We start from the raw sequence: 22,251 nt of genomic DNA, 5'->3' as shown, positions 1-22,251 counted from the left end.
AAAATTGGAATTGTAATTTAATGTAATAGTAATGTAATTTAGTTTTAAGTACAACTTTGCAACTATTTTTTATTTTGTTAAAAAATACTGCAAATTTTGTTTCAAACATAGTATTTGAATATGTCATGTAAGTGAAAATATGACAAAAACTAATTGAATATCTTTTTTTACTGAGGGATATGGTAAATTATTTTTATTTTTTTTATATTCAAACAAAGTATTTTATAAGTAGTTTTAAAAAGTAAACGTCTTTACTTACAATGTATAAATATATAAATATTAATACTTTAAATATTCTTTTTAGTAAAATTTTATAATTTTAATACTAAGAAAAAATTATGTTATAGCATTCAATATCTTCTCTATGTTCAGTACTATATTTAGAAATGATATGTTATATACTAGTATGTTTAAAAAAGCTCTAACCTTTTATTATAACACGTGAGTATGTACAAATTATTAGAGTACTCCAACAATTGTTATTTAAATGTTAGTGACATTATTTGTAAAATTATCTTACTTTTAAACAATCATCAAATATTTTTCTTCGAGATTTACAACAATTATTAACGCTTTATTTGTTGTTACTGATACTATTATCACTAGTAGTACATCGAATGTTACGTATAATGAACAGTCACTTCTCAGCAAATTTTGGAATTCCAATTACAAAAGGTATTTGGATTCAGCTGCGTATCACCTAATGCAAGTTCAACAGTCGATGACTAAAAAAATAATAACGTCATGGACAGCACATGTTGGATATCCTGTGATACAAATAATACAACACAGAAAATTACAAAATTTGGAGATAAAGGTTACAGACTGTTTTGACGTTGATCAAACGGAGCCGTGTTCGAACAAGTGGTGGATACCTATAATGTTTTACAAAGTAACAACAACAAAATTTATTTCCGCCCATCAGTATAATTTACCACCATACAAAAACAATTCTGATTATTTGCCGGTGTTTCTGGAACTTAAGAGAGATGAGTTTATTCTTGTCGTAAACAGTTATGGTAATGTAGTAACAGACATATTTATAATTTTATTTTATATATAATTATTTGAAACTTTCACTATTCTTAATAAAAAGTAATATAATCACTTATTTACATAGTAATTATAAGTACTATGTTTTTTCACTGTTTTTTTCTTTCTCTTACACTGACTCTCTCTCTCTCTCTCTCTCTCTCTCTCTCTCTCTCTCTCTCTCTCTCTCTCTAAACATTAAATTGTTTAGGATATCGTGTCAACTACGACCTATACTGGAAGAATATTGGTCTTTTCTTAAAAAATGCAGAGACCACATCCATTGATTTATCTGATATTACTTTAGCACACATTTTCGACGATGCTTTTTTTTTTTTGATGCAAAATATAATATGTAACGGACTGCTTGTTCCAATGGGTACTGATGTAGACATATATTTTGACATTGCAAGCAGTTTAGTTCGTGTGGACAAGTCGTACAAAGCGTGGTATCCTCTACTTATTGGTCTTGAAAACATGTCAAACGATTTTCTGTATTCACAAAGTGTTGTCACCAAACGTATCAAGGTAAATAGTATTACAGTACATATAAGAAATACATAATCATAAAAGATCATAATGATTTTTACAACTAAATGATAAGAGAAACTTTGTTAAAGTATTCTTATAATTTATATATATGTAGTGTACGGAAAGTTTTCACGCCTTTGTGTTTCTTTAGCCGACATCATAACAAAAATACAATTTAGAACACAGAATGTTATAAACATAAAAAAAGTCGCAAAACTTATAGTACGTCATTATAATCGAAAAAAGAAAGTATAAAAATATTAAATATTTATTATTTGTATTGGAATTCCTTAGATAATAGTTTAGAAAATTTAATTAATGTTATTATATGATAGTAACTTGCAAGTAATTAGAAAAATAATACTCTACTGTCTGTTACAATACACTTTCTCGTAAACCGAACAATTGATAAAGTGCATGAGTAAAGTGAGAGTTATGGTTAGTGAATGGCAAAATCTTCAAACTCGGAATACGTTAGTTTTAGTTAGAGATATGCACGATCACGAAAATAATATAAAAATAGTGTATATAAAACAGATAATATTATAGAGTATTCTAAAGTCCTTATATTATCATGCATATTCTAAATTGTTAAAATATTGTAGAAAATAAAACCCGATTCCTCTAAGTTTATTGAATTTAGAGAATGTAAATCTTTCTCCGCAATTTAAATTTTTTCCTATTTACTTTTGATTCACAAATAAAGTACAAAAAAGTCTGTGATATACTGAGTTGCACAAATATATCATTTACACAAGAAGAAGATTTGATTACAAAAGCAATAAACAATAGATGTAATAAATGAAAGAAAAACTGAACTTTGTAATCTTATATTTGTAACATGCATGTAATTTAGTAAGTACTACAGATTAGAAAAAATTGATTAGAAAGAAGATTAGAAAAAATATATAATAATCATATGCGTTACAATTATTGAACTGTAACAACTCTTCGATATGAAACAATAAATAATACAAAGATCAGTAAATATTAAGTTCAATTTAGAATTCTAGTATAATACATTATCTTTTTATAGAATGGATTCCTGACAATATTGAATAAGTTTCTTGATGATATAGATGACTTATTTGACATATATTCTTCAGAGAATAGTATCAGTAATCACTTATTTCACGAAGTTTTAAAATGGACGTGCATACTTGGTAGTTCAAAGTGCAATGACCATATTAATGCAACATTAGAATTGCATTTCAATAATACTGCACGATGGAAGTATGTTTTATTCTTTATTTTTTTATTAGCACCTTGTAGTCACAAATTCGTCATTTTGATACAATCCCAGCAAACAATTTCTGACTGTGCAGACCTGGCAACAGAAACTGTGTGCAGAAACGCTATAATACGGAAACATGCTTTGTGTGCTGCCAAAGCTGTTAACACATAGACACAAAAAACGCAACATAGTCACCAAAACTCATCAAAACCATATCCTACTGGGAACACAGATAGATATGGATTTGATGTGGCGGTTGGCGATAAAATCGCGACATCTGACAACCAAATTGTTTGCTGGGATTATATACAAGTGCGCTAGATTTATTCTTTAAATAAAGTTATATGTTTAATTAGAATTATATGTTTTTTATTTGCAGACTATTGGAAACTTGGCAAAAATGGATATATTGCCAAGGTTTAATGAATGAAAATATTACTTATGAAACATCCATAATTTGGTTCAACCTATTATTCATGTACATAAGACAGAAAAGAGACGTAGAATTATACGAATTGTTACCTTGTTCTACAATTAATGAAAATGTTTTACCTTCTCTATATGCGCTTTCACATTCTGTACCACATGCTTTTGTTTTGCACGAGAATATTAATATATCGAAATCTGGCACTGTTACTTTTCTTTTCACTATGTTTTCAAAGCATTCGAAAAATGTTGACACGCTTTCTTCTATACTACAAGCAATAGAAAAAATAGGAAGGTAAACAGGTTTTTTTTCATACATTTGAATCAATATCACATAAGAGTATATTTCACGTACTGAATTTGTCACATAATGAATTTGTCATGTTTAATTGTTACGTATTTGTTTTAATAGAGAAATCAATATTAACATAGTTGCAGCAGCAAGCTGTATTATAAATTATAAACAACATATATTCAGACAAAGGCCTGGCGATGGTACGTATGAACTTATGTATTTATTTTATATATATACGTGTAAGTTATAAATTCTCTTTTTCATACGTAGAATGTATTACGTGCGTCTTATAGAGTTATTTAATAGTCAATGTATTTTATAATTTGGTTTTGATATAATGTAAGAATATTAGTGATTTATGATAGTGAGTATTTTTACACAATGCAAGTACATCACATTCAGTAATAACAGCACGAAGTGTTTTCAGATTACCGATGAAAACTTCTTACACCAGTTGCAAAAAATACATGACACGGTAAATGTTTTTATACACTATTTGAAGAATATATAAGTATTTTTTGAAATAATTATTAGTTATGTATGCTTTTAGTTTGTTTTGTTTTATAAACATATATTTCATAATGCTTATATTTTATGATTGTTATTAAATTTATACAAAAGTATATAAGATTTTATAATAACTATATTTTGTTATTTGTTGTAGCCATTATTTGTTGTTGATGCCATTAAAAAAAAAGCTGAACATCGTCGTAGGTTCCTAATTAAAATGCAAAATACGTAATTTATGCAACACTATTAAACATATACACGATACAGTCAAAAAAGACAGAAATATTCAAATTGTTACGTAATAAGTTTAAACATACACGTTATAAACTTTACTATGTAAGTATAAATTATGAAATGTTTTGCAGTAAAGAAAGTTTTGTTTAAAAATAATGTTCTCTTTTATTAACAAAAACAATCTGCCAATTACAACTGTGTTCTTTACTTATCCTCGATAGGAAAATAGTTTTGAAATTATGTGACAAAAATCGTGCATGTAAATGATGAGTTAATCATTTATATGATTAACTTATTTGTTAATCATATAATAATATGTTAATATTGAAAAGAACTTTTAAATTAGATATTTATAAGTTTTTTTTACATATAAAAATAAGAAGAATAGTTTATTTTACAGAGGGATGTAGCAAAAGACCAGCGCTCAGTACACTTTAGTGCTTTGGTAGCGATGAAATCAGTGCAATTTGCACGTAGAGTTTTAGGTTTGCCAATTGTGACATTGAGTCACATAATTTCAATATTTTCCGTAGTTTAGATTCAAAGTTGAAAAAAAGTATTTAAATTGTTTTTTACGCAATTTATAATCGTGAAAAGATTCGTATCAATTCGAGACTACTTATCTACAGTGAATGTAGCATGGATTAAAACCTTACATTTCTATACCGTCTATGCCTGAAAGTGGATTTCGTTCCGTAGTTTCACTTTTGTGAATATAAGGCGCTGAATGCAGTAGCTGAAAGCGTCGTAAGAAACTACAGCTGCGTTCTGATATTCACTGCAAGTACTAAAAACTTATACACTTCATGTCACATGTGCTATAGATTTCCAGTAGTGGAAGTGAATATTGGAACGCAGCGTACAATGCAATAAAACCTACTTTCAGGCTTCTCTCTGGTCCACATTTGACAGATAAACGATGGTTTAAATCTTTATTCAATCGATTTGTAAAATGAAACAAATTTTTTCAAAAAAAAAATTTATTTTATTAAAGAACTAGACTTAAATCTTGTGTTTACGATGCTAAAAATTGATCCGAATAGAGAATTGACTAATCTCACATTTGCACAATTCGGTTATTGATCAAATTGATTGACCAAAGTGATTGATAAATTCTCCTCCGTTCGAGATCTTGCATCGAGTTTTACTATAGTGAAAAAGACTATACAATATTGTATTAGATATACTTATAACATTTTGTTTAAGTTAAATATAAACATCAAAGAGCGTTAATAAATGTAAATATAATATGTAATTTATAACAAATTAGTTTATAAATACCAGGTTTAAGATGATTTAAAGTCAGTTTACTATTTCATTTTTTCTAGAAAATTTTTCAAACAAACAATTTCTTGAACCAGCGTTATATTGGGTGTCCTATTTTCACTGATTTTCAATCAGTATTTTTCTTCAATTAATTACATTTGCAATCACAGTTTAATTGCAGAATTTTTAACAATCAACATATATAACTTTTTTTTACTCTCATTCTCTTTCTTTGCTATAGCATTCTTTTGCACAAAGACATTCTTTTTAAATGTCTTTGTAATAAATAATAATATAGTCAGAGTACCCACAAGAACAATACGTATATATTATTAACTTACATATACAATCAATATAATTAGCCACTTGCGAGTGTAAATAAACCAATAAAAAAGAGAAAACTTATCTCTGAAAAAAATCTTGAGAAAAGAGATGATTAAGTGTCATGAGGTTCAAGATTTCTGTTCAAAGGTTAATAAATATCGCGATCGTTCTTTTCAAGAGACACACCGTGTATAATCTCGGCCGTATACGCGAGTAACTTCCGCACTTGAAGGATCTTTCTTTTAATCGAGAATCGACTCTCTCCCTGGCAATGAACTTGCTTGAGCGGTGTTAGTGTGTCCGCGACTACGACACCGGCTAGATCCGCGCACTCTGAACGCTCGCTCTTTTCCACATTCTCGCATCTCACGGCTATCTCGGCTAACAGATTGATCGACTTTCCCAAGATTCAAAAGAGCAGCCATGTTCTTCAGATTCGGGATTTTCGTAGGCCTGAGTTCTGTAGTCGCGACCATCATCTATCTAACGCCCGTACCAGGTAAACGAACACTAAATGTAAGCGATTCACTCAATTGTAACGATACAAATTACTGCAAACGCTCATAACAAAAGTCGAAATAACCGGCTACAAACTAAAATCAAAGTAGAACTACAATACATTTTACAGCTCGAGTAGAAAAATTCTGTTTTTTCTTATACCGTATTGCGAGTAAAACAAAACAACTTCTATCTTAATACTTATAGTTACGATTAATTTAAAACCAAAGTAACAAAAAAAATATTTTAATTTCTCGTATTAGTTTCTTCAAAAGTTTTATTTAAAATAAAAGATTGAGAGAGAAATAGGAAAAGAGCAACATTAAAAGTTAACAAGAAAATATCACAAATTTATGTCTTGTAATTTCAATTTTTATTTTAAAAAACGTCACCAAAAATACTATTTATTTTTTATTTTATTGACATGACATTATTGCATTAGGCTATTTGTAATCATTAATTAATCATTAATTGCAATAAAAAGTGGCAAAAATTTAAGTAAGTGTGCTGTCAACAAAATAGATTTCTTCAGATAATATTTTTAACGAATCAATCCGTGATACAAACGTGATACAGTTATATACTTATTTCCCGGATGATCTCTTATTGGAAAAGCGGAGTAAAAAGTAGATCGCGCGCGCATACAGGATAAAAGTATCATAATTTAATTACTGTTTTAAAAAAACAGTTTTTAAAACTTTCTTTTTCTATTGTCATTTGTATGTCAAGATCATATAATAAATAAAATGAAAAGTTACAAAATGATCATGGAAGAAGTGATGATTACTATCATACAGCAAAATCATACCTATATATACATACTGGTTTTGAACTTCAAAATTAGTCAAAGTGTAAAACTTCAGTTTGAACTTTTCAGGAAAATCTTTATTTGAGAAATATTTTTATAATTAGCTGCAATTTAAAATTGCATTATATCTTACACATATATATAAGATATAGATTCGTTTATCAGAATTGTAATACGATCTTTCTTCCGTAAATACACGCACACGTTCTTCGATGAAAAATTGCAAAACTTTCTACTGAATTATCATTTTACGAAACATAACAAACATGCATTTATGTGATATATTCATGACGATAACAAGTAAGAGATAGCAAGTAAAGCGATGATTGATTGTAAGCGGATTGGACATCGTGCGAGAGGTGAACGTTCTTAAATCAAGATTTACAGTTAAGAACGTGTGTTCCCGTCACAGTGGAAACCAATCCCATTGCCAAGGATGCTGATCGCGCATGGCCGCTATCAGGTTTATACAGAGAGATATTATTGTCTCTTGGTGAAAGGAACGGGATGAGAAACTGTCAATTTTTCAATCCTAACACCTACAAAATTATCTCTACCGTTATCCGATCAAAAGCAAGTAGAAGAATAGCAGTATATTGGACCACAAAATTGTTGTGGTTTTTTGTCATAGAAAAGTTTTATGCAAACTTATACAATAATTTTTTTTATGCTTGAATTAATTCCAATAATAGGCAAAAAATAAGAGATAAACTTTCTCTTTTTATCATATATGCGATTATTAAAATGCTTTTTTGCACACAACATGTCAGTTGTAAATAAATATACGAAATAAACAGAAACATATAAATCGAAAGTCTGGTGTGAAAGTACATAGCGTTACATAGATTGACAATATCGCTTTCTTAGATACTTTTTAATATTTCCGCTTTAGGGGTTTTTCGAATCTTTTAGTGACACTTTGATACTTCGGGGAGCCGATCCAAACATAAATAATTTTTTTTGTCGTTCCAACTTCACTTTCTCTTCTCTTATGTTTCGAAGAAATGTTTTCGTTGTCTTCTAAATGGACACATAAACCGCTCGATTGCCGTAAGTTTTTTGGTTTGGAACACATTTTGTCAGAGGTTTGCATGATATGACAATGTTAGTTATGTAATTTCAGAATTAGAGCTGTAAAAATTGATCGTTACTATTCTTCACTCGCTTGCAAAAAGTGAACAGGTCGCTGACCAAGAAATGCGAGAACTTCGCTGAAATCAGTTTTTACATGCAGTCATGAAACTCAACACTTTTAAGACATTAAAGCAATTCTATTTCGTTTATTACTTAAAAATTCGACGTTTTGTGATAATTATAAAGTAAACGACATTGTTAATAATTTATTTTTATATAAATAGTAAATTAATAATATTATTTTTACTTTCTAACAGTAAAATTTCAAATAGTCATTTTTATATTAAGTTTGATTTCGTGGACTGATAGAAAGTTTATATAAAAAATGTAAAATAATTATTCCATTTATTTTCGGATTTTTGATATAATTGTTTCTGTACTTGAATATATATATATAATATATATATTAGATAAAATCTTGAATTACAGAGGCAATAATTAATACGCATAACTGAAAGATTTATTGCATCAATGTAGCATATTAGAAGAAAATAGGTTAATGAGAACATATCATTTATTACTGATCCTAATTGTATATATGATATTATAATATATTGCAGTAGAATCACACTGTAGCGCCGACATGTACGAATATTTTAGCAAATATGTCGATCGCAGGAATCACAGCGCGATTATAAGTGTTATATATATAGGTGCAATTTTACGCACGTAAAGTTCAATTACAAGTCGAGCATTTCCTTACATATAATCTATCTATAATTTTAAGATTAATTGTGGCAGTGTGCGTGTGCGAAGACATTTATTTATGTAATATTTTACTTGTCACTTCGTATTTTAAAATATAGTAATTTACGCCTATACAAGAAAAGAATCTATACTATGTATAGAAAAATGTACGTGCACGATATTTTGTAGAAATTTCGTGGATTGTAGAAAATTGAAGATGCGTCACGCTGAAGTAAACAAGTGAAAGCATCAAGTGTTGCACCAAAGGTAATTATTCTCAACGTTATGTAAGGGGATATTTGATAAGTAAAAACTTCCTGATATAAATAAGATATAAATAAGAAAAAAATAACTATAAATTACCACAACAAGATAGCTTATTGACGTGAAAGTTTTATATTTAGTTTAGATAAGCAAATTAATTTTCACAAAAACATGCTGCAACAGCATTGAAAACATTAATTTAAGGCAACAGAATATATTGCATGTTTCTTAAAAATCTATACACGGCTGTCATTTCTAATTTGCGTAAGTGAAATAAACGGTCTGTATTAAGAGGATAAAAGAAAACTTATCATTATTTAAATTAAGCGTGTCCCTACAATGTGTACACGTTATATTTTATATATATTTTATATCTTATTTATATACATTTGCGTTTACATTAACCTAGTTTGCTTCAGATAAATGTAATTTATTTCGAGTACTCGACAATCTACAAGAAACTTCATATCAACAACAATATTGAACTTAAGATTAGAGTACAAAAGGATATCAAGAAAAAACTGCCGAGAAAAGATAAAACAATACTCATTTTTTACAAGAAAAAACCAAAATAAAAAAATGTCAGAAAAATTTAGGCTAAGTCTTTTTACAATATTTAATAAATTTGCAGCTAACTGTAAAGAGAAAAAGAGAAAAAGAGAGAGAGAGAAAGAGAGAAAGTTTCACTAAGAAATAATATTCGATACAGATAAGTAGGTTTAAATAGTGACTTTACATCTCCTGCAACTTTTTTCTGATATAATTTTACGTGAGTACGATAAAATAAGTGCGAAGCCGAAATAAGAATTGAAACAAATAAGACTTCAGATTGCACCTTCGAAGTCGGGAAGCGATACTTTCTTAGCGTGTCATGATAACTTAATAATCTTTAATATGGATTGGATAATATGATAATGTCATCACAGATTCTAAGTAATGCAACTTCGTTATTCAATGTGTTTGCACGTTAAGTAATACTACTACGATCGTGTAAACGTAGAAACACTAATCGATTGTTTTCCGATTGAAAACAAACTTGTATATAAATGCATATAATTACATATATTTATCTGTAATTTATTCACAAAATAAACTGTTGCAAAGACATTTATTTATATAATATCTTAACGTTTGTCACTTTGTGACGATAGTAATTCTGAAATAGCAATTTCAAATAATAATTTAAAATAGTAATTTATGTTCAAGAGAAAAGAAAATGCTAATTAAATTGAATAAAAATAAATAAAGCAATTTCAAAACACGTACTTTTAATTTTACTTTTGTTACATTGTATTTTTTTATAATTATTTATTTTACTATTTTTATTTTTATCTTTCACTCTAGACGTGCAACGTGATTACGAAAAGTAAAATACTTGTATGCATTGTTGCAAACAAGAAATGCAACCGTTTACTTTAACCGTTTGCTTTAACATATTTTTGTACGATATATATCTATTAGAAACTGCTTCCAATGAAAGCAAAGTTATGTCGTTATTTCACAAAGAATCGTTTAATTATCCTAACTTAAGTTGATCGCATCTTTAAATTAATTAATGCATATTTCTGATATCTATTTTGGTTTAATTACATTTTCTTTTAGAAAAATATACATATCAACAAGAAAATTTAAAAAGACTTGCGTGCATATTTCATGTTTCTCTGTAGAAAGTTTCAAATTAATAATGATGTCGCAATCCAAAGTGCGCGAATACAACTCGAATCTAAACTCTGAAGAGTGAAACGTCACTTGCTTTCCACACAGTGGCGACTAGCAAACCACCATCGTTTTTATCTTTTCACACGAGTAAGAGTCGATTTGGTGGTATCAGCGAAAGCGAAATCTGCAGGTCCAGCAACAGACCGGGAGGAAGGAGAAAGGTCGTAAGATGAAAGTATTCATGTAGCGAGAAAGAGAAAAAGAGATAGAACGGGTCCAGTCATAAGGACTGATACGTAGGAGCGCGCTGGGGCAAACTTTCACTTACGTTACGTAGTGTCTGACATATATTTCAAACATACAGGTCGTCCCACGTTCAACGAGAGACTTGCAAATGCATGCCGATAGGCGCGATCGCGCGGATGCTCGTGAAAAAAACAACCAGTCACGTACATCAATGATCTTTGATTCATAAGAGGACTGGAGAAGGTGGGGAAATACGTCACACCGACTGTCCACACTGTAACGACAAAATTGAACACCTTCGTTCAGTCGCTTATTGGATGCGCGACGACGCCGGCAACGTCGCTCGTTAACATTAACGGAGTCCACGTGACTACAACCGACATAGTGCAGTGATTTATGAGACCTAGCCATTACTTCGTTTTCGATCATCATCATCATCATCATCATCATCATCATCATCATTATCATTATCATTATCATCATTATCGTCATTTTTGCGAATTCTCAGAATTTACCATTTTGCGACCTCATTCATATTTCTTACAGCTGTTGATAAATTGAACAGACGTTCCAACCTCTGACTCTTAAATGTCAGCTGTGCTTTTCACTCGAATTCACTTTTATTACTCGAACAAGTTACCACGCTGAGTTTGTATTAAATGCGAGTCCGATACACAGTCGCATTCCGACGTTGATCGATCGTTTTTGCGAGTATAAGAAAAAATTTTTAGAATCGGTAACTAAATGAATAGTAAAGTTGCCAGCAAAGAGGCAAATAAATGCAACTGATAGTTTTGATCTATTTGTTTTGATTTGTAATATATAAAAACGAATAAAACTTTGTCATATAACAGTGTATTTAATACGAGTAAAATAAAAAAGAAAGTAATATACATCGAGTATTTTCAATAGAAAAAAACTATTTCCAAACTGGAAAAATAGCTTTTCAAACTGGTAAAATAGCTTGCGTGTCTGAAACATTGATTTAATATTATCAATAATCTCGAATAATCAATTACTTTATATTGTTATAATAATTTTTGTGTAGATTCTGACAAGTTTATATTCGAGTGAAAAAACCTGACATTATCGGTTTTTTACCGCTTTTGCGCAACACATTATTCAATTGTTGCAATGCGATAACGCAATATTGCATCTAATATCAGGCCAATGTAAAACTTAATGGTAGAAAATTGCATAGCGAAACAATGCCGTACCTGAGATTGTAACGTAATACGCAGACGGTGTTATTAAATGTGTTTATGCGCGACTAACGCTCGTCATAAAATCGTCGTAAATATTTTTATCCTAACTTTCGTCTGGAGTTTCGACTCGAGTTGCCTCATGGATTGACTTTCACGAATAAAAAAAATTCGCACCAACAATTTCGATAATCCTTCACCGTTGACGTAACACGTCAATCTTCGGCAAACAGAGAAAAGAAGAAGAACGTTGAGCTGGCAAAAGAGAGCGGGAGCGGGAATCGCTTCTGGCAACGAATTTCGGACCGGGTTCTCATCAGTCGTCGACGAGGAGCGCGACTGTGTTCGCGGTGTTGTTATATCGCCTTCATCGTAAACGTCCGCAGTGGTGCAGTGACACATAAAAATCTTTTTTCTTCTTGATATACATCTCTTCTTAAAGTTTATTTTCATGCATGATTGTAATTAGAGTTCTTCTTCTTTTTTTTTTTTTTTGCTCTAACAATTTTCTCGCGTTTCTATTTTTTCTGTTGCATTTAAAACCGCGCACAGACTTTTGTTGGTTTGCAGATAATTGTCCGTGTGCAACATAGTGATTAACTCCGGAGTCACAAATCAATTGGCGCAAATATGGGTTTAATAACAGAAAATTACATATATACATGTAATATATATGTGTGTGTAGGTGCATTTGTAGAAATGTGGCAAACAAAATGAAATTTATTGCGGAATATACGCACACGTTGTATTAACGGTTGAGATCCAGAGAGAATATTTATCAGTTTTTAAATACATGTATATTTGTAAAATTATTTTAAAAATTAAGAAATTTTATTTCACACATGCATATTGTCGCAAGAGATAGAGACAATCTGTTATTATATTAAGTTTCAATGAGAGAGAATGATTTTGTAAGAGATAATATGCAGTGTATTTAAGACAACGTAATGTTAGGTAATCGCAAAAAAGTTGCTTTTCATCTCGTTATCTCAGTAATTCTGCAAGGCTTATTTCATTCACTTAGAACAACATGTAATCAACATATAGAATACTTTTTGTCAAACATCTCGACAAATAACGCGTGATAAATAGCGTCCGGCAACTACCATCACGAATAATTAGAACGAGATAATTGATTACAGTTCTTTGCAATTCATCAATTTGTTTTGCAAAAATCGTTTGACGTAATTGACCACGTGCAGCCTGGAAAAGGCGTGGAAATGGGAACGTAGCGAACAGAAATTCAATTTTTGATCTCTTTTGTGCATAAATGGCTCTTCTTTTAGATCCAGGGTCTTTTGCGGGAAATCATTAACTCAGACAGTACAAAAAGGACATCTTAAAGATGTCTAAAACACATTAGGATATTTTTAAGTCATCTTTAAATCGTCTTTTATAGACATGTGCTGTTTGGAAATTCAATCTCACGCACTTTTCTGTCGCTTTTATTAACACATTACAATTAAGCAAATCTCGATCAGACTGGATATACACACCAAATATACGTTGCTTCTTGATAACGTATGTACGTTCATAGTTTTTCATTACTCAATCATAGCACGTTTGCATTATGAAAATTAATTACTTGTACAAAGTTCGTTCTAAGTCCGCCGACTATCGAAGAAGTGCAAAGAACGGAATGTTATTGCCTCTTGTTATCGTCGTATAACAACGTCGGTAGACGATGTATTCTCCTAAGTCCGATCACTACATAGCGACACCAACGTTCTCCACGTACATCTTACGATGTCTCGTGGTAGTAACTATGATGATAGCTGCGGCGACATTTTTGCATATTAACAATTACAGACCCAGTAAGTTAAAACAGATACTTAGTTTATATTAATGAACAAGATGTGTACAGAGAGAGAGAGAGAGAACCTCGCTTTAATAAATAAACCAATGTGACTTTTTGATTGTTCCTCGTCAAAGCAGCGCAGGTCTTAATAAAAGATAGTCAAAAAATAAAATTTATAAGGCAATTACGTGTTGTAGCAATGAAAAATAAACGTTGACAACGAAGTCGATGATAGATGATAGTGACAACGCGCAATAATGTGCAGAGTAATGTGCGAGTGTACATTTGCTTCTTTCTAATTCGCGCGGCATCGTTATTGTGTGCCGCGTAACGTGTGTGTAATATTATAAATTTTTTTCGCTAAACGATACTTTCTATGTGTTTTATGTGACTTTCATCTCTGCCGCTTAATATTTTTTTCTGCGGCCGATGGAACTGTACATACAGGGAAAACTGCTTTCTTCGAATCAGACGTGTCAAGCTCTTTTTGCCTCATTCTTTCTGCTCATTTCCAGAACAAACATTCCTCTCCTGCGACAGGCCATGTCATCACTTGGATTGGCCCATGATCTGTCGGGTGAAACTCACGTTGGAAGTCTTCCAGTCGCTCAGCAAGTAAGTCAAAAAATCACATGTAGCTGCAGCAGAATTGTTGCATTACTCTTCGAGTTCACTTTGTAAGGATTTAAATACGAACGCGCACGTACATTTGCGAGTAGGATCTTAACATAAACAAACGGAAATTCACTTGAGCAATCACATTTATTCATACAAACTTTCTACTTGCAAATTAATTGATTCATACTATCAAATCAGTTAAGTTTCAATCTTTCATAATTGTTTTCTACTTTTTTTTCTTTTTCCAATAACTTTCTACAAGTTTTTAACAAAATTTAAAAAAATTTTTTTTAAATTGCATATTACATTTAATAAGTTTTCTTATTTTGCTGGATTTTGTTATTTATAATTTATTTATAATATGTTGAATTTGTTTTATTTATAATTTAAATAAAATATAATAATTATACTATAAAATGTAATAATTGTATAAATAAGAAAAAATAATTTTTGATTTGGAATATGATAAGTTTTTTTAATTTTTATTTTTTTTTGATCTTTTATAGAGTGTTTATAGAGATCTTTTATAATATAAATAAAAAAATTCTATAAAAACAGAGTAAATAAAGCAACAAATAGCATAAAAAGTAAAAACTGTAAGAATACCGGTGTAAGTAACATAGAATTTATATATCTATAAAGTCTGTGTTCTACATTAAGCGGAAGACGCAAACGCAAGTAGATCTTGAATGGAATTGACTAATTGCATTGATCAAATCAGTCAATTGACCAACGTGATTGGTTAATTCCACGAAACCTGCTACTTGCGATTGCATCTTAATGTAGAATGGGCTTAAATGAGTGTTGCGAACGGTCTTGCGCAGTAAGTACTTAACACAGTTTACTAATTTACTCAATATACACATATACGAGTTTATATAAATTTAACATTAATCTTAATGATTTTGTAATCACAAGATCACAATGACTAAAAAGAAATTAAATTTTAAGAATTTGTCTTAACTTGTTAATTTTGAGTTTTTAATAAGTTTTTTAACTGCAACTGTGCTGAAGAATGTTGCTCATTTGATCGAAAAGATTCAAAGAGAAAGTTTCTTTAGGTTTATAAAAAATTCATCAAATGACAACCACCTCACGCAACGGAAATATAATGTGTATTTTCTCGTATATGTCATCAAATAGCTACATTATAAACTGTCCGTTTTTCTGGTTGCAAGATTGTAGCATCATTTCATCGTTAGAGTTGCAATTATTACGTCACGCTTACCGCTTGTTTTCGTCTCGGTGCAGTAACCGTTACGCAATACTATTTAACTACATAATTTTGCTGGCAAGTCAAGATTTAAATCTATATACCTTTCTACCGATTCCTAGTTGCAAAAAAATCAGCTTTGCAACTATATAATTGCTAAAGAAAACAAACGGATTTGATATTTCTCAGACTGGTAAAAGAAAAACGAAGAAAGTTATAGAAGATATTACCTACAGATTTGCTTTTGCTTTTGATGAGAAATACGTAGACAGTTTGATTTGCTTTGTAATAGATGCGTATTTAATGCGATTACACGGGATTAACAATTGTACGTTGCTGCTTACAGATCATGCGGGGATTGCCCACTGAACCAAACAGCATGCTTGGCCAATCATTGCATTTCCGCGGATGGGCATAGACGGGGTATCCTTACGGCCAATCGTCAAATGCCAGGTCCTACTATTCAGGTATGACCTCAATGTGCATCACCGATCAATAGTCTGAGTATACACTGGCCACATTGGGAATAGAGTAAGATTCTGTGAAAGAAACTTTTGATAGTGTTGAAGTTGTTACTTGCCTTTATACGTTTAATATTGAGAAAGTTAAAAAACAATGATTTCTCTGATTATTAATCAGCAAAATTAGTTTTACGTATTTTGTTTATACACAATTTTAATGTAAGTTTGTTTTATGTATACTTTCTCTCTCTCCCACACACGCGCGCGCGCACACACACACACACACGATACAAAATGTTTCGTACTAAAGTATACATTTAAATAAACATTTCTCGCGTGACTTTGTTAAAACACAATTGTTTTTATTTGTCTAGCTTCAACAATTGAGACTTTGTTCTTTGTTAAAATTAATTGATTGAGAAACGTACAATACAGCGGTTAATTAATTACGCTGTTTGCATTCTTGGAACCATTTACGTTCACATGGCTTGCTTAACTAAATGAACACTTTAAAGTGAAATGATATTTGTCAGATCTCTGGATGTACCTCGGTAACAATTGTTGCAAAACTTTAGAAATGTTAATTAAAGGTTAATTCATTTCCCATTTTGTGGCATCAAGTTTAAAATAAAATCAAATCTGAGTAAAATTATATTAAGATATTATTTACTTTTTATTCCGTCGATCAGTCTTTCGAATTAAAAATTGTATTGTAGAATGCTTTTTATATCGATATTACGCAAGATGAGTTCGATTTATTTCTAGCAGAAGAAATAAATTTTTAAGAAATCAGAGAGTTAAAAGTACACAAAAGTAAAAATACATGTTCTGTAAAAATACTGGTTCAAACCCAATCAAATCGAAGTCGGTTTTATATATTCATTAACAAAAAATACTTATGTTAAACTAATTCGATGTTAAAGAAAAAAATTATTATCAAAAACTATTTGCTTAACACAACGAAGTTTACGTTGACAGCAATGTCGGAAATTTAACTTGCGGCATGTTATTCGCATGTGCGTGCGTGCGACTTAACGTCTCGAAGCAATGACTTTCAACCAGTGATAATAAGTTGATTACATGCGGCATGTCTAATGGCGAATAATGAGACAGGCTTGCGCTTTTACAGGTTTGCGAAAACGATATTCTAGTGGTGGATGTGATTAATCGTCTTCCGGGTAAAGCAGTGGCGATGCATTGGCGTGGGCAAACACAGATAGAAATGCCTTACATGGATGGCGCGCCGTTAGTCACACAGTGCCCAATACCGAGCTACACTACTTTCCAATACAAATTTCGTGCCTCAGTAGCCGGTACACATCTCTGGCATGCACATGCAGGTTGGCACATATTTGTTATACAAATCAGCGCTCTCCTTTATATTGCAAATCGAACGGTGTAACAATGTAAAGTCGCGTTTTATAAATACGATTTTTAAAAAAACTACAAAAAGAAAGACAGCACCAAATGTATTTTATATCGATATTTGATCAACAAAAAAAAGATTGAATTATTAACAATAAGTACTGCAAATATTGCATCAAAAACTATTTAAATTTTTTTTAAGTTTGATTTTATCGATTAAATATTTTCCGTCCATTTAGATGCTTTTTTCATCTATTATTTAGTTAATACACTTATTGACTGGCTCATTAAATCTTAAATTTGTTTTTAATATATTAAGGTATATACATATATATATGTAAAATTTTGATGTGACTTATTATATTTGATGTGTTAGCTAATAAGTTATTTCTTTCTAACGACTCATTGTTAACTGTTTATGATATCGCTCGTTTTAATAATATTTATAGGCGCTGACGTGAGTAACGGTATCTTTGGCCCTCTGATCGTGAAACAGGCCGATCTTCGGGAATCCCATCGCGCTCTTTACGACATCGACGACTCTAATCATGTAGTTCTGATAACCCAATGGCAACATTTGCCGGAAATATCCTATAATCAGGATTACTCGAAACCGGCAATACTTCTGATTAATGGGAGAGGTCGTCAGCCAAACGAACCCACGCTTCCTCTGAGCACGTTCACAGTCATTCCCGGAAGACGTCACCGATTCCGCGTTGCTAACGCCGGAGGCGCCGGTGCATGTCCAGTGACACTTTTCATCGATGGCCACACGATGCTTCTGATTGCGCTCGACGGACAACCAATAGAACCGCGGCAGGTTACTTCGATCACTCTGGCCAAAGGTTAAAAGTCCCGTTTGTTTTTCTCTCCAATCATATTTCCGCGCGCATTAATACGATGCACGCGAGGTACAACCGTTGTAACGGTTTCGGGAAAATCTACACATTTTTGCTTGCAACACCGTTGTTTTCCCATCTTACATAAGATTTCGCGTAGTGAGGAATAGACTTTTGCGCGTATGCGAAAAGAAGAATCTTTTAGGTGCGAAAGAAGTAAATACGCAAACGTGTCTCGTAGTTTATCGCTCGTATAGCGCATATTGCTCGTGAGTAGTTTCCAATCATAAATTCGTCTACCACTTTATTTTTCTTTATAGAAATATTTTCTGTTTCGGATAATATATTAAATTTTAGATATATATACATGACGCTTTCGAGAACGCTTTCGCAAAAATCTTGGAACTGAAAGTTTCGCACGTTATAAATCGACGTACATATATATACATATATATACACAACTCCGTTTTATTCGCGCGGCGCTCATTTCAGCAAATTTCCATTTCCCTACTTCCACGCGATTTCCATTGAATTTTCATCGCGCGCCGAGAATGACGAACGATTCCCGTTGTTCGTTAAAGGTGAAAGGGCGGATTTTGTCCTCAAAGCGAGCAAACGCATCGCTTCCTACTGGATGAACGTGCACACGGCAAAAGAATGCGGCGCGTCAACGATAAATGGCGCAGCTGTGCTCACCTACAAAGGCGGCGCGGAAATTCCGGCGGACACTATCGATCAGCGTGATAACGACGAGATGGAGACGAGCCGCCTGGCGATGACGACGAATCCCGCGGAAAAATGCGGCGATCGGGAGAGTCTGTGCGTCACCGATATTCTCAATATACGAAAAATGCCGCAGGTTCTGGCCAAGCCCAAAACGGATATAACAACATATCTCTCGATTAATTACAAGATGCAAGCGACGGAAGTCATAGGTACGTGTGCAGGATACAAACAAAGAAGTAAACACTCTACTAGTGAAAGTACAGAAAATCAAATTACAACCGGTCTGTATAACCGCGCGTTAATAATCTCGAGCAAGCATGATCAACAATTTCACGACGTGAGTTTCACCACGCGCGATGATCTCTTTTCTTTATTCACCAATCAGGATTAAATTTTTCTATCAAGTTGCGGTATTTATAATCGTATACGTATCTCAGTCGGGAGGAAGTACGTACTTTCACCATATATCGTCAATCTTCCGCGAAACTATTTTGCGCTTACAAATGATTTAGATGTTTTTGGAAAATATGAAAAGTTGGTCTCTTCTTAACGAGCATTTGATGAAAAAGAAATGTACAAATGAAGTTGCGACACACGTACGCATATTGATTTTGCATTAATTTCTCGTAAAGTTTGCTACGAAAAAGAATCGTTAGCGCGTGTTCTCTCGCTAACGGGAATAATTCAAGAAAAATAGAACCTATCATTTGTTAATTACGCGTACATAGAGAAGAACTCTTCTCGAAAGTTCACGTGATTGTACGTGGGAGTCGAGAAACAGGTTAGCGATTAAACTCAAATCAAGAAGAGCACGTGCAATTACGTTCGCTTGGCGAGATCAATTTTGTAATCGGAAGAGCAAAATGGGGAATAAATTTCACTATCTAATTGAATCAGTAAATCAACATCTCTCTTTGTTTCAGGTAACGGCGGAGCGGAAACGCGAGTGTTGAATGTGAACAACGTCACTTTTACATATCCCTCATCGCCGCTGTTGACTCAGAGCGGCGACGTGTCCCCGGGGATGCTGTGCTCCGGCGGCGATGGAGAAGACAACGACGAGGACGGTCGCGGCGAGAACAACGAGACCGTGTCGCGACGCCGATGCCGTCCCCTCGCCGACGACGGCGACATGTGCGAATGTGTTCACGTGCGCCACGTGCCACTCGGAGCAACCGTCGAGATTATTCTCCTTGACCAAGGTAATTAGTTCCATTCTACCGTGAATCGAAACGCAATTGCAACCTCGCGCAATGTGACGCGGTTGTCTCGTGTTTGTTCTACTCAAGACGTTTCTCATTCGTCTATTCTGCGCTTTATTTACCCCAGCATTTTTTTTCTGCAAAGTGCGCACTTAACATTTTCTGAATATAGAAAGTCTCTAAAACACAGCAGAAATGTGGAAAAAAAAGACTAGAAAGAATCTCTGAATTTGTAGAAACGAAGAAAAGAGCTTTGGTGTCGATGAGGCAAAACTTTCGACGCGCGAGTTTACACAAAGCGAGTTCAAAACTCTTGTTCTATTTTCGTTTTATTTTTTTTTTTTTTCATTTTGTATGTCAGTTTGTAAAAGTTTTAGAAGGTTTTTATTAGTTTTACTTAACATTTTTGTCTAATAATTTAACAATGAAATATGCCAAGAAAAAAAGAAGCCCAACAGAATTATTTGTACCAATCTTTGATAAAAAAAAAGTTGTTACACAAAAAGCGAATATTACTGTGCAAATTTGAGAGAACTTTTGCGCGATCTTCGTGGTAATTTTGTGTTAAAACGATTGTGCGCGGTTCATTAAATCGATTATTATCATATCTATCGGATGACGCACGCGTATCATTGATTGATAGTTACGTGTTATAAAGGGATAATCTCTTATAGTATGTGAAGGAGAACATTAGCGTATAATAGAGTATTGGTTCGAGCTTATCTTGTCGTCCTTGATCCACATTTCGTATTTGCTGCGAAGACAGAAATTATTGATCGAAGAGCGCGTTTTATCTTCTTAAATCAAATAATTCGAAGCACTTAGATATTTCTTTTCTTTGTAAACATTATTACTTCTAATACAATTACGTAACAGCTAAGAGAAATTCTGCGACTTTCGACGACGCCACGCAGAGCTGAGCTGAGTTTTCTGATTAAGCCTGACAATTATATCCCTCCGCGATTTTTTACTCTTTATTAGCTACAATTTCAACAAAATCCCCGACTGTGAAAATTCTTTTCTCAAATTGAATAATTTCGCTGATAACTTTATGCGACAGAATGTGTTCTAATTTTATTTTTTTCGTTATAATTCGCATCATTGCTTTGTTGCAGGTGGCCTCGACAACTTGGTTTACCACTTACACGGTTACAGTTTTTACGTGGTGGGCGCACGGCAATTCGGGCGAAGTATGTCGCTGCAGGAGGTGAAAAAATTAGACGAGAACAAGCAGCTATTTTCGCGAAATCTCGACTGCGCACCGGCCAAAGACACCGTCGTTGTGCCCAAGTTCGGCGCCGTGGCGCTGCGATTTAAGGCCGACAATCCAGGTATTATTGAGATTCGATATAAATTTGCGTCTTTATTCTGTTAGCGCAGGTAGATTAAATTAAATGACTATTAATTTGATTGGTTTTTTCAGGATATTGGATGTTGCGGGATGAACTTGCGGCAGATTGGACTCGCGGTTTGGACGTTATCCTGCAAGTCGGAGAGCCCGGAGACATGGTGGCCGCGCCGCACGACTTTCCCAAATGCGGATCCTTCGTCGGGCCTGATTACTTTCTCATATAGACTGCTACTTCCTTAAGTTGAAAAATGTATATAGTTGTATATATAACAATAATACTTTACACATGAATTTTTATCACATTTTTACGGTTACAATTGATGTTTTT

General features: G+C 32.6%; 2 protein-coding genes across 14 annotated transcripts; both read left to right on the top strand.

The window, feature by feature from the left end:
- Positions 1-690: 690 nt before the first annotated feature.
- Positions 691-4,265, top strand: LOC109862679. Of its 2 annotated transcripts, XM_020442801.1 has the most exons (7): positions 691-1,019; positions 1,449-1,560; positions 2,600-2,796; positions 3,177-3,518; positions 3,636-3,718; positions 3,946-3,993; positions 4,183-4,265. In XM_020442801.1, exons 2-6 carry the CDS (start codon positions 1,510-1,512, stop codon positions 3,954-3,956), a joined length of 684 nt encoding a protein of 227 aa, XP_020298390.1. In that variant the 5' UTR covers positions 691-1,019; positions 1,449-1,509; the 3' UTR covers positions 3,957-3,993; positions 4,183-4,265. The 2 variants fall into 2 exon arrangements, with proteins under 2 accessions (XP_020298390.1, XP_020298382.1); XM_020442793.1 differs by lacking the exon at positions 691-1,019 and having other exon boundaries at positions 1,263-1,560.
- A 1,875-nt stretch (positions 4,266-6,140) lies between these two features.
- LOC109862567 (laccase-like) lies at positions 6,141-22,159 on the top strand. Of its 12 annotated transcripts, none has more exons than XM_020442679.1 (10): positions 11,515-11,532; positions 13,946-14,164; positions 14,664-14,763; positions 16,326-16,446; positions 17,570-17,780; positions 18,255-18,650; positions 19,226-19,579; positions 20,294-20,572; positions 21,688-21,903; positions 21,996-22,159. In XM_020442679.1, the coding sequence occupies exons 2-10, from the start codon at positions 14,035-14,037 to the stop codon at positions 22,145-22,147; spliced, it is 1,959 nt and encodes a 652-aa protein (XP_020298268.1). In that variant the 5' UTR covers positions 11,515-11,532; positions 13,946-14,034; the 3' UTR covers positions 22,148-22,159. The 12 variants fall into 12 exon arrangements, with proteins under 12 accessions (XP_020298283.1, XP_020298268.1, XP_020298246.1 ...); XM_020442657.1 differs by lacking the exon at positions 11,515-11,532 and adding an exon at positions 12,656-12,738 and having other exon boundaries at positions 13,750-14,164; XM_020442675.1 differs by lacking the exon at positions 11,515-11,532 and adding an exon at positions 12,658-12,738.
- The last annotated feature ends 92 nt before the right edge of the window (positions 22,160-22,251 follow it).

The sequence above is a fragment of the Pseudomyrmex gracilis genome, unplaced genomic scaffold (genome assembly GCF_002006095.1).
Source record: "Pseudomyrmex gracilis isolate BER0280 unplaced genomic scaffold, ASM200609v1 scaffold_10, whole genome shotgun sequence".
NCBI classification, from domain to species: Eukaryota; Metazoa; Arthropoda; class Insecta; order Hymenoptera; family Formicidae; genus Pseudomyrmex; species Pseudomyrmex gracilis.
The sequence above is the reverse complement of the archived record's forward strand: the minus strand, read 5'-3'. Positions and strand labels throughout refer to the sequence as shown.